This window comes from Erpetoichthys calabaricus, chromosome 17 (genome assembly GCF_900747795.2).
Source record: "Erpetoichthys calabaricus chromosome 17, fErpCal1.3, whole genome shotgun sequence".
NCBI lineage: Eukaryota > Metazoa > Chordata > Cladistia > Polypteriformes > Polypteridae > Erpetoichthys > Erpetoichthys calabaricus.
This window is the reverse complement of record NC_041410.2, coordinates 33,525,126-33,543,374: the sequence shown is the minus strand read 5'-3', so window position 1 is coordinate 33,543,374 and position 18,249 is coordinate 33,525,126. Positions and strand designations below refer to the sequence as shown.

The following is an 18,249-nucleotide window of genomic DNA, read 5'->3' as shown; positions in this document are numbered from 1 at the left end:
CAGAAAACAGCCATACACAGGGCACCAGTTTATTGTAGGGCCCACCCTCACAATCACTCAGGGCTAATTTCGGATCACCAAATATCCTAACCTGCATGTCTTCGAGGATAAAGGATGAAAAGCCACACAAACATAAGGAGAGCATGCAAACTCCACATAAACAACATTCAAGCATGGGATTTGGATCAAGGAAAAAATACTGGGTTTAATTCTACTACATTTAGCTCTATGTGGAAATTTTACAGGCAACAGATTTCAACACCCAATTCTTAACAAATGAACAAGATTGGGCTCAATTATCCAAAATTACAAATGATTTTGAACAAATAAATTACAGGCCAGTAACAGTCATCAAAATAATTTTGATGTGAATCAGATTTTGTTGCTATGATATAGAGGGGGACTGGTGTCCTGTCTAGGGATGGTTTCTGCATTGCACCCTGTGCTTGCTGGGACTGGCTCCAGCTCCCCGCAACTCTACTCAGGATTAAGCTGTCTTAGCAAAAGGCATGGTATAGATATAGAGGAGGGAATAGAAATTTAGCAAAATGATGAAATGCCAATTCCAAAATCCCCCTATACTTAAAATGTTCTTACAATCAGTAGAGTTAAACGTTTTCTAGAATGTGAACTACAGGTCAGTTAGTGTCACTAAAACAATGGGGCACCGCATGGATCACATTTTCCTCTCATGAAACAGATGTTGAGCAGAAATTTGCTAAGTGATCTGCTGCTATTTACAAATACCTTTCTCACACATCCCAATATGTAATGCCCCACCATAAATGACCAGGTAGCACTTTAACATTGATAAAGCATTGCTTTAATCTATCATTGACTAAAAGAGGCAAGAACACTGCAACATTTTGAAAAATAAATTGGCGTTCACAATGCCTTTCTGTGCATCTCTTTTAAAGAAAACAGGCACACACTTATGCAATTAAGCTGTGTTTACACTGTTTGAGAATTCATAAAAAGTAAGACAGATACTCTATAATCGAGAACAGAACTGTGTTCAGTGTTGTGTACATAATGAACAGGTAAATCTTTCAATGAAGTATCACCAGCGTATATATTGCTGCTGTGGCAGAAGCCATTTTACTAAATACACTGTGTGTGTAAATACAGTGACCAGGCCATCTGATTAGAACAGGGTTATTTCTTTTGATTTGGTAAATGCCACTGTTGCATGTAACTGTAGGCTTAACAATTCAAAAAGAGTGAGCAAGTTAAGCCGATGTCACATTACGTGACTTTTTGTCATGGATATGTCAGATTTGTGATCACACACTAATAAAGTCGCTGCATCATGTTTGAATGTGAACAATATACACAATTATCAACCATGCTGCTTGTAATGCCTGAGATCTAGATGGCCACTGAAAGCTATTATAAAACTACATGCGCTATTTTCTATATCACTTTTATCAAGATACTTATTACAGGGCAACTTGCAAAAAAATAAAAAAGTCACTATTTACTGACTTCTGTTTTTTAAATCACAGAATATAGAGATGTATTAAACAAATAATGTAAACATAACAATGAAGTACAGTAATTGAGCACAACCCATATTAATCATACTACCAAATATTGTGTTGCCCCACTTAACTGAACCTGCAAATGTGCATCCTTTGGTTGTCATAAAAAAATCAATTGAACGAGCAAATGCCACACAGACTGCTTCAGTAGTTAGGGCGACCATACATACTTTATTTTCTTCAGGTATGTCCTCTTTTTTGGATCTAAAAACATGTCAAGCTGGAATTTCCAAATAGCCTAAAATTCTGGGATTCGATGAAAGTCGATGTTCATTGCTTTGACCTTCTCTATAGGTCCTACCTGTTCACAAGGCATACTTGCTCGATTACGCCCTACATACATGCATCCATTACTCAAAGTAGCTTTGGAGAAGCTATGTGCATCAAACCCATCATTGTACATGCATAATCAAATTTTACAGTTCCTAGTAGGGCGACTAATAGATGTTTTGAAGCTGGACATAGCATAACTTAGTACTGTGTAAAGTGAATAGTACATTTATAGGAAAAGCTGAGAAATTTGCATGAGTGGCAGTTTGGTTCAATAGACAGCTATGAGGACTGAGCAGAGTTGTGTTATGGTTAAACACCAAAACATAAGTGCAAATGATGCCCAAACCAAAATCTAAGTATTCAGACAAGTTAAACAATAAATACTGTTTCTGACCTGGGTATAAAATTGGCACATATGCGTCTTAGCAAATAAAGGTGCTAGGGTGACTTAAAAGTGCATATTCATGCCACATTGCACAAAACTGGGGTTAAGAGAGGGAGCTCATCAATTATATTGTGAGACCTGGTAAAAGATGGATGCTCTAATTGCAGTTGATGGTGTTTCTGAATTTAGTAATAGTTAAACATGAGTGAAGCAACTAGTGTATGAAAAAGGTCCAAGTATGGGTTACGGGGAATGATGTGTATTTGTTTCATTAGATTTCAAAGTGCTTTATTAAAAATGACCATGTTTTGCAATCATCGAGGACTTCTACTAAGTTATGATGACTGTAACTATCTTCATATCTTCTGATGTTAGTAATTTTGCTGCGTTTAAAAATAAATAAATAACACGGGGTCTTATTTTTACTAATGTTATGTCATTACGAAAGAGAAACATTCTAGCAGTCACATATTTTAAAAGTAAGAAATTGAAAATACCTTCCAAATTTTGTTTACAAAAAGTAATAAAGGATGCATTACTTTGGAGACTTGCCCAGCCCATCCCTTACACCGTTATATTTTTTCAAAACCAAAATATGGTCACCTTATATATGACATTATTGTTAACAATCCCATTATCCCATATTACTTGTGACAGCATAATACTACATGCATTTTTTTTAACTTATAAAGCAAATACCACGTACGAGGCAAAATAATTTATTTTTGAGTGGTTAGTTGTGCTCGCTCTACACTAATTTTCTTGTGACATTCCTAAAGTTGAGTCTTAGCGTATCTCAACATATTTCAAAATAAATGACAGACACTGTAAAAGCGTGCGTGGACACTACACATAAACGCGTACTTAGCAGTAAATTGCTCCGACTGAATACAAATGCAGTAAAAGTCGCTGGTGTTTAGATTTTTTTAGAAACACCCTGCCTCTTGCTTATTGGTTAATATGCCAACAATAACGCCATTCTTCTAGGCGTTTCTGTTCGCTCTGTCTCTTTCCAATTGGTTCATACACCCACAAGCACACCCTTTCTAGAGGTTTCTATTTTGATCGCCTTCATACTAAGCACCGCAAACATAGCGTCACAAAAAATGCGCGGGAAATATTCCAATCGAGTATGCGCAAGCTCATTCGTTGCGCATGCTCAGTGTTGGCTGCGTACCTGAGATTTAAATAAGATTTCGGCGCGCGTAAGATACCGAGCCACTTTTTCTGTCAGTTCCCGGGGACTTTTAGAATTTTGTAAATCTTATGTTTCCATAGACGGTTCGTTTTAGTATCAAAAGAAATACTAACACGCGAACACCAAAAAATATTCAAGGGCCTTTGTCAGTTATCGTTTCATACTTACTACCATGGTTTTGCTTTCGTTTATTTGATTAGGCCCCCAGATAACGCATTGTGTTTTAAAAGGTAAAAAAAAATCTTCGTCCTTCACTTTTTCGACCTACATTTCGAGCAATTTGTTAATTTATGTTCGTGTGAGTGTTATCCTCTTCCAAAGGTAAATCATATTTTTTTCCCTTCATCTGTCAAAAAATAAAATGTAATTGTTTGAGAAGTATTCGAGTACTTATTGTTATTCACCAGTGGTAACATGTTTTAGAAGTGCTTATTCAACTTCGTGTGTTAATTTGTCTGTTAATTGAACCGTGATTGAAAAGTAGAAGTAGCAGTAGTCTTAAAATAGTGCAGTCATTTTCCATCTATCGCAATCTTTTTATTTTGTTTTTGTGGCATAAATATTACCTTGTGCCTAGGCAGCTTCTTTGATAACATTTTAATTTTATGATAAGCGTAGCAACACCTGTCTTGTGAAGACCGGCAATAGAATACATTTTAAAATATTTGAGATCTCGTGCACTAGATACCCGAACCTGGAAGTACCAGGCACTCTCCTTTCTTGATCGCGTTCCCGTAATGCTGCCCTCTTAGACTGTCATTTCGAGGGGCATTGCTCGGCTCCTGGCAGTTTTTTTTTTCCGTTACCACAGATGATCGATAGGCTCCCATTACACGCTGTAAAAACATCATTCGCATTCTTGTGAAGTCTAACCGTCTTCATGTTTTGTATTGTTGCTATTTAGTGAGTACGCGTCGCTCAGTACGTTACTCGTTTGTTGTCGTTAAAGTGTTCAATTTTAAAGTTGTTTTGTTTAAAAAGTCACCATAAAGAATTGAAGTTCGCACACCTAATGTATCGTGTCATCATCCCTACCACTGAACTGCTAAAGCCAAAATCCCGGTCAGAGTGCATGGAAGGAGCGGACTGGCAAAGAGTAACTTTTTATTATATAGTACATAGATTTCTGTATTATCGGTATTAGTCTGATACAATTTATTTGACTTTGTACACTTGGCCTTGAGAAATACGTGGCAAGTAATTTATCATTAAGAGAGAAAAAAACACTATGTAAAATCGATTACCATGTAGAACTTTTATCAGCACATTGTTGGCATAAAGGTTTTAATTTTTAAATCTTCTGTTGAAAGGAGCATAATAATTATGCCATACAGAATTGACTAACTGTGGGTTAATACATAAAAGATGTATCTTTGCACCAGTTGGCCAAAGCAAAATTTGAGTTAAAAGGGATTATGAAATGAAATTAAATCACTGATGGAAAAAATTTTATTTTTTTAAGTAGTATCAGAGTGCTTAATCATTGTTGTGAAAGAGATTGTGGCAGAGAGGCATATTAATGATGGTTTAACATTCATATATTTTTATTTTTTCTTTATCCTTGCAGCTCTGATGATGGCAAACGCAAATCCCCCAGTGGTTGCTCCAGTGATAAATCCGCCAGTTATCATTAACCAACCTGTATCCAGAGGCTATGGAGCTCCCACCTCAACTGGTGCTGTGCGATGGAGCACTGGTATCATGGCAATGTGTGATGACATAGGAATCTGTAAGAATATTGACGTGATTTTCATGACCTGTTGCACTTTCTTGCATTTGCTAGCACAATGTTCAGTTTTCTTTCTACTTAATTTCACTTTTCATGTCTTTTCTAATATTTGTTAAAACAGTTCAATTGCACACACTGTGTGTTAACGGCAGCGATTTTTAAGACAGAATGAATGTTACTATATTTGTTTTTCTCTTTAAAATGCATAAGAAATCGAATATTTTTATCTAGGGTTCCAACAATTGGGTGGCAGGATAAAAATGGTTGTTTTGGAGACCCCACTGCTGTACAAAACAATAGCTGGTACTTTAGTCTATGCAAATAACTAACCAAGAGCATAGGTTTAATTTCATGCTCCAAACAGACAACCACTATCATACTACCTTTTGAAAACCACAACATAAACATATGCATAAGTGCATTATACTAGTATCTCTTTATGGGCTATAGCTCTGAGAAAGAACTATTTAGGTGTCTGTTAGTTTTAGTTTTAATTGCCCTGAAGTGTTTACCAGAGAGGAGTTTATGGAATAAGTGATGAGCAGGGTGAGATGAGTCTATGGTGATGCTTTTGACATGGTTAGTGACAAGAGATGTATACAGGTCTGCAACAGATAGAAGGGTACAGCAAATTATTTTTTCAGCAGACCTCGCAACACGCTGTAATTTATGTTTGGAGTGTGCCATTGCTGAACCAAACCAGACAACAATGGAGAATGTGATTACATTTTTTCAATTATGGCTTTGTAAAATTGAACTAGGATTGGCTGGGAAATTGTACATCTTACACCAACTAAAGAAATTAACTATCGCTGCTGTGCCTTTTTAGTGATGTAGGCAGTGTTAAAGTCCTAGCAGAGAGTGTTTGTGATAGTTGTGCCCAAATATTTGAAGGATTTTATCATATTGACTGCAGAATCATTGTTCTAGTGGGAGTGGTTGTAACTACTGTTTGTGAAAGTCAATGACCATTTCCACTGTCTTGGAGGTATTGAGCACTAGGTTGTTGGAAGCACATCAAGACACAAGACGAGACATTTTTTCTCTATAATGTTTCATTGCCATCAGTAATTAGACCAATAGTGGTGGTATCTTCAGCAAACGTAATGATTTTAACTGAAGGATCAGTGAACCTACAGTCATTGGTGTACAAGGAATAAAGTGTGTGTGTGTGGGTTGGGGGAAGGTTGGAGTGCACCGCCTTGAGGGATACCTGTACTGATATGGAGATAATCTGAGAGGTGGGAGCCCACACAAACATATTGTTTTCTATTTACCAGAGAACTGTACATCCCATTTACAGATGGAATGATTCAGTTCAGTTTGTAGAAGTTTAGTCAACAGCAGTTCAGGGAGAGTGATGTTAAAAGCTGAACTGAAGTCAGCAAACAGTATTCTGGCATAAGGTCCTATACTGTCGAGATGCTCCAGCACAAAATGAAGGCCCATGTTGATGGTATCCACCACAGGTCTGTTTGCTGGATATGCAAACTGAAAAGGGTCAAGAACAGTAGCAGTAAGACTTCAGCTGGGTTAGAAGAAGTTGTTCAAATATTTTCATTATAATTAATGTAAGAGCAATAGGCCTATAGTCAGCTTATTTTATCACTTTTGGGAACAGGAACAATAATAGATTTAAAGCAATCTGGTACAATACAAGTGCAAAAGACTGGTTAATGTTGTCTGTGAAGAGGGGAGCAAGCTGCCTAGCACAGTGCTTTATTGTTGCAGCTGAGACAGAATCGGGACCAGCTGACTTTTTGCAGCTGCTAACCTGTAGTTTGAATAGAAATTGTCCACTTGTAATGACCCAAAAAGAAGGTGAAATGCCATTCTTGCAATAAAGAACTTTTAGTGTTTAAGCATGATGTCAAAAGATGTGACTGTCTTATGAAGTAGATGGTAGCATGACTTCACACACCCTTCTGCTGGCACTTTTAAAAGCTGCAGAGATGTCTGGGCTACTCTCCTTTCAATGGCTTACCTGACTGTTGCCACCACCCTGCATGATACTTTTCCTTCCATCCATTTTCCAACCCGCTGAATCCGAGCACAGGGTCACGAGGGGTCTGCTGGAGCCAGTCCCAGCCAACACAGGGTGCAAGGCAGGAACCAATCCCAGGAAAGGCGCCAACTTACTGCAGGACACACACACACTAGGGCCAATTTAGAATGGCCAATCCACCTAACTTGCATGTCTTTCGACTGTGGGAGGAAACCCACACAGACACGGGGAGAACATGCAAACTCCATGCAGGGAGGACCCGGGAAGCAAACCCAGATCTCCTTACTGCGAGGCAGCAGCGCTACCACTGCACCACCATGCCACCCACATGATACTTTTGCCTTTTACATTTACTTGTTTTATGTAGTGTAGATAAAGGGAATTTTAATTTCTACTCCTGTTAAATGGGATTCTCTGCTTTTTGCCAAGTGAGTATAGTCTATACAATCCATCACCACCTGTGTTGTCTGTATGTTTTTGTTTTGTTTTTTTTGTTTTGTTTTTTTAAATGTGGTCAAGTGCTATCTAGTCATGATGCATATTATTATAGGTGTAAATGGAAGTACTTTACTGCAACTACAAATTCTCACAGCTACTCTCATTCCGTATGCTCGCATTATTATTATTTTTTTTTTCACATAATTCTGATTTTTGAGCCCATAGATGTTTGTAGCGTTTCTAACAAGCCATTTTTTCTGGTATATTGGGTGATAGTCCATGTTTTAACCTCCTTAGCGTTATATTTTTTCTCAAAAAACTTAAGTTGCTTTTTTTTTTTTTTTTTTGGCTTGAAAAATGAAATTTTTATTAAATCTCCTTTTTCTACTATAAAACATGCAAAACATTAAAACTGGAAAGTCAGAAGTGTAGAAAGTATAATAATGATAAAAAATATGAACGGCATACTGCACATGTTTGAGTGATGCAAGCATCACTTTCAGATTCACTAGAATCACTTTTGGTTTTACTGACCATTTCACTGCCTGAAGATGAATTCACCTCGTCCTCACTGCTGATGAGAGGTATTTCTTACAAGATGCCATTATGAGACTATGAGAAGATGTGTTTACACCAACACCTGGGTAAAGCTTGGACCTGATTTTTATACAAGACACCCCTATACTGTTGCCAGAGTAATGCTCGGCACTAACGCAGTTTGAACTTTTGCAGCCTGAGTAACCCTCTGGCCTTACAGGAGATGTGTCTACTGTATACAGTTGACTGAGTGACACTCGGAACTAATGCTTTTAGGACTGTTTTTAAAGCCCGAGTGATGAGTAGGTCTAATGGTAAGGAAGTTAATACAGTTAACAAAATGGCAATAACATGCAGATATTTTAAATTCAGAACAATATTACAAATTTCTTGTTAAAGTCCAGTATTCCACCTGAGATTTTTGGAAACATTCCTTTGAGTTATTTTGTTACTTTTGTTTTGTGCCTTAGATCAAGTAATTGTTTTTGAAAGAAAAAAAAATTATAATTTTAAACTTAATTAACTTGCTCGCCCCATTTATCTTACTGAAATGTCAGTCAGCTGGTTTACTGAAAAGGCATTGTTTTTTATTTTTGGTTACACAATCTTTCCAGAATATGCACATATCAAAAAGAAATTAATCCTTAACAATAAACCCTTGCATATGTTTAATTTTTTTAGTACAAAGCACGTTTGTACAGAAGCCCTCTCCAAAATACTGTACATTGTAACAGATGAGTTCTGAAGATTAATTTAATTTTATAAATTGTATGTTTGAGTGGCTTCGGGGTGAGTTTAGAAGTATTTTATTTAACATTGCATGGTTGCTGCTACAAACGGATTATTAAAAAATTCCAAGTATATTGTGCTAAATAATGGAGTGTAATGCAGATACTGAGTCTTTTTTAAACCAGCTCCAGTGTTGGCAAACAGATTATGTTGAGTTTAAGGCCAAATAGCAAAAATACTGCTCTTTTTACAGTAGTTTTATTATCGATGTTTTGAAGACCTGTATGTTACAAATATAGAATGTGCTGTAAGTTATAAGGTGCTATAAATTTAGTAATACAAGGTTGGTGAAATGATTCACATTATTACTGGTCAAATAAAGAATTTTAACTGTCTTAAAACCAAAAGCTACTATGTTTACTACTTACAGTTGCATTCTGTTTTGCAATATGTTGAATTTAATATAGACTCCAATCATTGTAGAAATACAGCATATGAAAAAAAAGAAGAAAAAAGTTCTGTAATGTTGCTGGTCTACTTGCTTCCCAGGTCTCTTTGGATGCTTCTGCCCTTGCTGCCTTGCTGCTCAGGTAGCTCACGCATTTGGGGAATGTTTCATCTTGGGCTGCATGCCGTGTGCTCACTGTGCGCTCCGCACAGGAATGCGTGAGCGCTACACCATTCCGGTATGTTGAGATCCATTACAGTAAATTAATTGCAAATGCAGTGCTTTCCTGCTGCTAAAGTGAAGTTATAAGTACCTCTGCATAATTGGAATATAATAACAATAAGAGAAACCTGGCTGAGTCGCATCAAAGGGAATGAATATAACGTAATTGGGTTTGCAAGATTTGGGAAAGAAGTAAAATCAAAAAGGTGGAAAAATGTCAATTTATGTAAAAAGGAATTTAATACCTGTCTACAGTGATGAGACACATTTATTTTAGTGAGGATAAATGGGTTCAGCTAGAATGTAGTAGTGATAGAGACCTGATATTGGAAATGTATTAGACAACCCCCAGTGCATAATAATAATAATAGTATGAAAATAGCAAATTATTAGAATGTTTTTAATTTGATGTTGACTAAAGTTTATTCTAATACTAGGTGGGATAACCATACAAACAGCGGGGAGAAAAACAGGTTTTCATAGATGGGATATTCAGTAGCTGTTTTTAAATACAATATGTTGTAACACCAGTAAGAATAGATCCATTGATGAAATAATTCATGGGGTGGAGGTGATGCGTCCCTAGATATGAGTGGCTTATAACACAGGTCATAGTTTTGGCAATGTTTATATTCAAAAACTTAAATTAAGTTATTCAGGAGACATTTTGAGTAGATGCAGCAAAATATAAAAACAGTAAAATGGGGGGGGGGGGGGGACTTTAGGTGAGAAATCAGTTGGATCGGTGAAGAACATTTTAAATGCATTTTCTGCAGAATGCAAATTAGCAGCAGTAGTAGCATTGAAGGAGGTATGCAGTGGACAAATGAGGAGCTAAGAAAGAAAATGAAAAGAAACTAAAGATGCATTTGGTGTAGAAGGCAGCCAACTCCAATAATAATTGGAGAACATAAGAGCAACACTTGATTGGTCCCCAGCTGATAATGGTGCGTTCATGTAGCTAATGCGCCTACAGCAGTGTTTGCCTGGGAGGAAAATGAGGTACAAACCAGATTGTCACATAGTGATGGCTACTTCCATGCGAAGACAACCAGGCAGCCAGACCTCTGTGCCTTGCTGTTGGTCATTGAGCTGCCCCTGCACAGCCACAGTTGCCAGAGACTCCAATGGCAGCCACAGGATGCAACGACAGACATTCTGTGTTGATTTATTTGTGAAACTATTGTTTTGTATGCTTTTCAGAAAACTGAGGTTTGTTTTTTTTGCAAAAAATATTCAGCCTTCAACTTCTAAAGTTTTAAGTGCATTCTCCCCATCTGTGAAAAAATAAGGATTAAAAAGAAGAACCTTGGCATGTGCCCAGTAATGAGAGTGCACAATGTAGTTGGGATGAGACTGTCTGATACTCATTTTTGTTGTTCCAGGGCTCTTTAATCAATGACTGCTGCATTATGACTTTTTGTAGTTCCTGTGCCATCTGTCAGATGCAAAGAGAAATCAAGATAAGAACAATGCTCATTATACGGTGACTATATCAGAAGGTGACTGTTAAACTGACCATCATTAAAGACAAAGCAATTATGCTGCTATTTATTTAAATTATATTACTGAATAAAAAAATATTATTTTTTTTTTGAAAACTTGTGGGTATTTGATTTTTGTTTTAGTCTCGGTATATAGACTAGTTCTGTTTTTCACAATGTTTACTGTGAATGAAGGAAAAATACTGTTTCATTTTTATACAGTGCATCATAAACTTTAACTTAATGTAATACATCCTGTCTTAATCCTCCTCATACCCTTGGAATAACAATTTGGTGCGTTTGCCATGCCATGGACTCCATAAGGTATTAAATGTGCAGCTTGGGAAAACTAGGCAATTTTAACTGCATTGTGCTATAGTATCGCTGCCAATTAACAAGTGCTGGATCTTTAACTTCAAATTGCTTGTCCCCTGTAATCCCACAGATTTGATAACTGGAGAGGTCACTGCTTTAAACTGAATTTGTAGTTGTGTTCTTGGAACCATTATAGAAATTTCCTAGAGGTTTTTGGGGTTATTTACTGTTATCCTTCTAAAACAGTTTATCTGCAAACTTGTACAATGAAGGAATTTACCTGATTTGTAATGATGGTTGTTGTGAACTTTGCCATTCAGATGGTACTAATAACAGGAGATCTGGGGGTTCTTTTCCGTACGTCGCTTAAATCATCCGAGATCAGATGCCTCATCTTGGATGAGTTAATGCCGGTGAAACTCATCCTGGATAAGTCGGTTTTTCAAACGCAGCCGTGTATTAGATTAGTCGAGCTGGATCTAATCATCCGAGATGAATGCGCTGAGTGAACAGCCCATATATATTGAGTCTAGAAAACATGATCAGCAAGTTTTTGATAGGCTGTAACAAAATGACGAAAGAGCGGGAGCATTTTTTTTTTTTTTTTTTTCAACACAAGCGGAGCAGGACTTTTTTATTCGAAGGACATGAAGAATTTCAAGATTTAATATGCGCAAGGGGTAACACTGCAATAGAAACCCAAACCAGAAAAGACCGCTGGCAAAAAGTGGCCGACAAATTAAACGCGAAGTAGTGTGCATTGTACTTACTGAATGCAGTGTTTCATTTCCTGTGTGTCAGATTATTATTTAATATGTCATAATTCCAGATCAAACGTAAGCACAAGGAGAACATGAGAATAGGTTAAAGTGAAGTATAAGAATATACTTCAAACTGGTAAATATTGGTGTATATATAACTATTTAAAGAATTGTTGACATAAATAACCATATAAAAGACTAATTTTTAAAGCTAATAAAAAGGCAGACAAGCAAAAAACAGGTGGAGGTCCATGAAGAGTTGGCTAACCAGCAAAATGCCCATCGCCCTGTTTCTGAGGGCATTCCGGGGGAAGCTCCTCCCCAGAACCAGTGGCAGGATGCAGTGGTCACCTCATTTCAGGTAAAGGATGGTCATTGCATATGTTTGTCCTCCATGTGTGCTACAGGTATGTTCTACATAGCCCTCTTTTTTGTTAGGTTAGTTGCAGGGAATGTCATATCCCTAGAACCTGTGTCTGACCTACGAGATATTGACGAAGGTCAAATACTTGATGAAGATACAGTGTCTGATTATTCATCAGGAGGAGAGGTACATTTTCCAAATAATGTTTGATCAAACTCCACTGATCAGTCCCATGTGCCCCAATCACATTTGGAAATCCTGGGTAATGAGAATGTTGGGCTGATTGTGAGATTTTTTTAATGGAACTGTGGGTGTTTTTCCCTGTGTATTACCTACCTGCAATGACATGAAACACCTCTTTTATTGTCTGCACACGCAGGTGTCCAGGAAACACTATGAAAACCCAAAGGAAATATATCGGAGCCAAACAGACTTTACGAATTGCCTGTCAAACTGCACTTTTAGTTAGATTTTCCGCTTCACCTACAATATATAAAAAAAGTGCCGCTTGTAAAAACCTCAAAGCAATGCCTACTTTCTGTGTGATTGTGAGAACCCGACTTCACCGAGTTTGACTTCGAATATAAGGTGCTAATAAATCTTTGAGGTACAATATTCCCCCCTGGCGGTATCTTTCGAAAAGAATTTCCTCTGGGAGTAATAAAGGATCTTGCCGATCGCGCAAAACCCTCTCTATATGAAATTCTCTTCGTATAATTTGCGCACCAATATCAATTGGTCGCTCATTCATGAACGGCGAAGTCATGACTGGATGACTTCCACGCATGGACACTTATTAAGTGTGTGAGCTAATCCTGCTCCGAGCAGGTTTGAGGATTTGGATGTGCTGCTATGACAACACATCCAGCAAGAGTTTCGAAAAACCGACAGATCCAGGATCAGGCCAAATCGTCAACAATTATATCCGGCTAAATAAGTAATCCACGTACGAAAAATACCCCCCTTGTGTCTGCTATGAAAATAGACCCCAAACAATTACATCACTCCCACCAGTCTGTGTTGTCATCATTCAGTTGTATGAATCTATGAATTCCATACTAGTCTGAATTTATAGCAACTGGGATTGTGTTTATATTCCCTTGTTAATTGATTTTATTTACTTATTTGGCTGAAACCTTTATTCAGTGTGACTTACATTTGAGATACAGTTGGTTACAATTGTTCAAGTTGGAGCACAGACTGGTGTCTACGCAATGTCAGTACTAGGATTTGAACCCACAATCTCAGGGTTTGAACTTGATTCAAAGTTTTAGAACACCTCAGTTTTTTCATGTGGTAAAGACATGCACGTACTTTAATGTTTCATGAAATCAACGCATAGAACAAATTACCTTTTTTTTTTAAAATTTGCCATTGTTCAAGGAATCATTGAATAAAATTTTGTACACTTTGTTTTTATTCATCAAAGTAGCCAGCTTGTGCTGATATAATAGCCAAACGGTGGTAACCCTTTTTATTCAGAACGTAAATCACTCTGTAGAAGTCACCAACTCTTGCCCCCATGAAAAGTACCTTAGACCGTCACCCTTCCTCCTCCATGTTTGACAGTCGGTGTCCACCAACTCGATTGGTGTACAAATACCCTGCGCGATGAACTGAGGATTTCAAATTTTGATTCATCTGTCTGTAAGACTTTCTTCTAGTCTGCAGTAGTCCACAGTTGGTATTTCATACCTTGGCAAGCCTCAGTTTATTTTGACCTTTAAGGGATAACTTTTCTTACTGTCACTCGCCCTGTCGAACCTGCAGCACAAAGTCTCCTCTTCTCAGTAGAAAGTGTGAGTTGCTTTTTTTGACCCTGTTAAGCTCGGCTTGAAGCTGTTGTGCTGTGAGGCTCCTATCACGTGAGATGGTGACGCTCCGAAACTTGTTTTCTGATTGGACTGTGACTTTGGGTTTGTCAGATATCGTCCTTTCAGAGTTTCTTCCAGTTGCCTTTGGAGGACAGTGTACTCGCTGACGCTTCATTTTTGTTTTAAATTTCTCTAAATGAAAGGCCTACATTTGTAAGGGTAACAATGCTCCGTCTCATTTCATTTGTTAATTACCATTTTCTTGCCGTTATCACTGGAATTGACAACTTTCTGCAGTGTAATATTGTCCAAGTAGTACTTGAGAGGGTGTAGTAACTCAGTCTGTTCCAACTCTTCTTTAAGACACACACAGACTTTTTAAGTAATCAACAGAGGTTGGGAACATCTGTGTGTTACCTCTGTCTTCGTCACCCCTCTTTATTGTGGTTTATTTATTCTTGGGTGGGCAAATTATTGTGTGGCCTCTGACTTGTATCTCTCATTAGTTTATTTCTCTGGCTGTAACATAAAATGCAAAAAGGGTCTCAGCATTTAGGTACCCTATAATATAAAATATGTACATCAGAATGCTAAAATATAAGAAAACGAAACACTGAATGAAAAGAACACCTCACAGTGGACATCACAGAATTGTGGGTGTGCCCAACCTAACCCTCCTTTCCTTTCTTTTGGAAATTTCCATTTACATGGTAGGGATGTTGGTATTAATTACCTCTCCGTACTGCAATAGCGCTATTTCTCATAAAAAATTAAAGAAGAAAAAAAATAAACTTAAGGAAATCTACACCGGGCTGTACAATCTAATTACAATTAGAAAAACAATCGAGACTGGATTGCTGTTAATGGAAGGCTAATTAGTCTGTAACATGTGTAAACTGTTTCAACTTGCAAGGCTTAATTTACTTTAATTGCTGCAGAACATCTGTAGATTATAACCTATTTGTTGATCCCTTTGTACTAAAAGGGAAATGGAAGAAAACCCAGTAATTAAATTGAGCAAGAACCTGGTTATGCAGTTTAATTTTTAGATTTGATCCCATTGCGCTCTGCATATGAGCTTTAAGACTAAAGCTACATTCACGTTACTGTTTTAGTTTTAAAACGCAGACATCAGTCTTTGCTTTTGCCTTTTTTGTCCACACTTCCCTGCCGTCGTTATAACCCAAAAACTGAGACCTTTATCTTCTCCAGAGCTGAACACTGTTAAAAAATGGTAGCTTGGCATTGTAATGTGGATGGAGTAAATGTGGACTTTTAAAAACACACTCGAATGTGATCACGTATTGCGTAGCCCTTCCCTGATTGGATCCTGCTCATTACAATATTTCATTCCCCGATTGTTCACCCTTCACCGCATTTCATTATAGCACACACAGAGGAGTTGCTTTTCATGGTGTTGCTGCTTGTTTTGCTTACCTGAATGTTGTGGAAGAATAGTTTTATGGTAACATAGCATTTATCTTAAAGAAATAGAATTTTTTGATATTTTATATATTTTATTTTATATAAATCATTTGGGTGTAGACCAACAAACCAACCAGAGTAAAATGTATGCATTTATTGACCAATGTATGTAAATTCAACAATTTATAAAATGAACCTCTATTCTTTGTTTCTCTGACCAGGCTGTAACAGACTGCATCCTCCAAGGCCTTTTGCAGAGGAGTCATTAAAAGATACAATGAACAGCTTTTCTCCAACCTGATTACTGAATTGTCCTGTTAGAGGACGTTGCTTTCTTTAATAAGATGTTCAATTTCCACCATAATGTGCATACATAACAGAGGGCACAGTTTTCAAACAACAGTAAATCCTGTGTCTGGCAGCGTTCCTATTTCTTCAAGAATTTTTCTGCTGATACTCGCATGCCTATTGTAGGCAAATGTCAATGGTATATGGGCTTTTGGTTGTGTTAGTATGAACAGATGTGAAATTGCTAGTGTGGATGGAGATCACTTTCATTTAAACTTTCTTTTTTAGTGTGTATGTAACCCAAGTTCCCGGACCATGCACCACAGGGCTGCCCTGCATGAAACAGTAATTTAAAAATATGAACTTAATTAAGGTAAACAGCCACATATAAAATGCTTTTTTTTTTTTATAGGAGAATTTTTGTAGTGCTAAAATTGTTTCCAGCACATTCATTGGATAACTAGATGTACTGTCGTGAAAAAGTAAGAACACCCCATGAAATGTTTTTGTTTTTTTTTTAACATAGGTGGACAAACAAAAGATTTGATCTTCATTTAAGCAGTATCTTTAGAAAAAGGTGAGGTCACTGAAAAAGAAAAAAAAAATATTTCACAAAATGTAATGAAAATATAACAAAAACAGAATATGCAATTTCCATCTGTATACCCTTTGCTCTGATAGCTGGTATTGCCCCCTTAAGTTGTTGTTTCCTACAGACTTCGACTGGGGGAAAGTTTTCAGTTCCTTGGTGGATTTATGTTTAGTGCTGCTGTCATGCAAGGCCAATTTGCAGCTCAGCTTAAATCTTCTGACAGATATTCTTACATTATCCCCCTAGTAATAATTCTATGATGAATTGCTGACCAGACCCTGATGCAGCAAAGCAGTATTAAATTAGCACATTTCCAAGCCCCATGCTTTGCAGTTGGTACCAGGCTCTTCTAGTCAAGTGCTGTCTTTGCTTCTGGTACTGTGGCCAGGTAACCCCATCTTTAGCTTGTCGGTCCAGAGCACTTTGTTCCACAAGTCCTGGGGCCTCATGTATAAATGGTGCGTACGCACAAAAATGTTGCATAAGCCCGTTTCCAGGCTCAAACCGTGATGTATAAAACCTAAACTTGGCGTAAAGCCACGCACATTTTCACGGTAGCTCAAACCCTGGCGTACGCAAGTTCTCTGCTCAGTTTTGCAGACTGGTGGCACCCAGCGTCAAAGCAGTGCTACTGTTCCTGTGTGGTTTACCTTTCTTTTTTACATCCACATCCCTGACGCGGCTTTATAAATACACTGAAATTAACCGCATATTGTTTATTAGTTTAATGCATTTGATTGTAATTAACCTGTAACAATATAATAGTCCACAGAATGGTCAAACTATTCTAAAAACCATAGCTGCTTTAGCGTGGTTACTCTCACTGCACTTTCTTCTTTCAGCTGCTCCCGTTAGGGGCTGCCACAGCGGATCATCCTTTTTCATATTACTCTCACTGCACCACTTAAGAGTATTTATATCACTGTATCTGAGTGTGGAATCACAGCTGTACAGCAGCTAATCAGAAAGAGAATTAACGGTATACAGCATCAAGCACACGCTGCCCATTTGAACTGCTCTCACACGGCAAACACTTCAGAGCCTTTCCTGTACGAACCTCACTCAATCAGTCCATCAAGTGCTCCTTGTAGAACTGTTTGTACTTATTAGTACAATTACCTCACTGTAAACTTGCACTACAGTTATAATATTGCACAACCTGAGCCACTTTAGAAAGCGTGTATTTATATGATGACGATATCATTTTTAAGATGAAATGCAGCAAAATATGTTTATTATACAAATAAAACTTTAACTTCATTTAAATAATCTATATTGTTAATAAATAAACATGTGAGGACACAGTGTCGTTGCACTAGCGAGGATCTGGCGTGCCGTTCACGGATTGTTCCTGCCTTGCGCTGTATTCTTGCTGGGGCTGGCGCAACACTGGAAGGATAGAATAATTAAACATGTACTATGAAGATATTTCAATGTTTCTTAAAAGTTTTGAAGAATCGGCGTTCTAAGCTTACAGATGGCATAACGTCTATTACAGAGCTGATTGTGTGGTGATTGGGTATTTGGAGAAAGAAAAGTAAGGGCAGGAATTGGGGGTTAGTACGTTTGAGAGAGAAAGTACTGCTATAATAAAGTATTTCATCGAAGGACGCGCATCTTGCGTGAGACATGAACAATCACTGTGCCACCGTGTTCCCATGTGTAATAACATGCTTTAACTCATATCATCATGAAAATATC

General features: G+C 37.5%; 1 protein-coding gene across 1 annotated transcript; it reads left to right on the top strand.

Annotated features, from left to right (window-relative positions):
* The first annotated feature begins 3,363 nt into the window (after positions 1–3,363).
* LOC114667718 (cornifelin homolog) lies at positions 3,364–11,063 on the top strand. Its single transcript, XM_028823136.2, has 4 exons — positions 3,364–3,718; positions 4,965–5,126; positions 9,385–9,521; positions 10,891–11,063. Exons 2-4 carry the CDS (start codon positions 4,970–4,972, stop codon positions 10,993–10,995), a joined length of 399 nt encoding a protein of 132 aa, XP_028678969.1. The 5' UTR covers positions 3,364–3,718; positions 4,965–4,969; the 3' UTR covers positions 10,996–11,063.
* Positions 11,064–18,249: the final 7,186 nt, after the last annotated feature.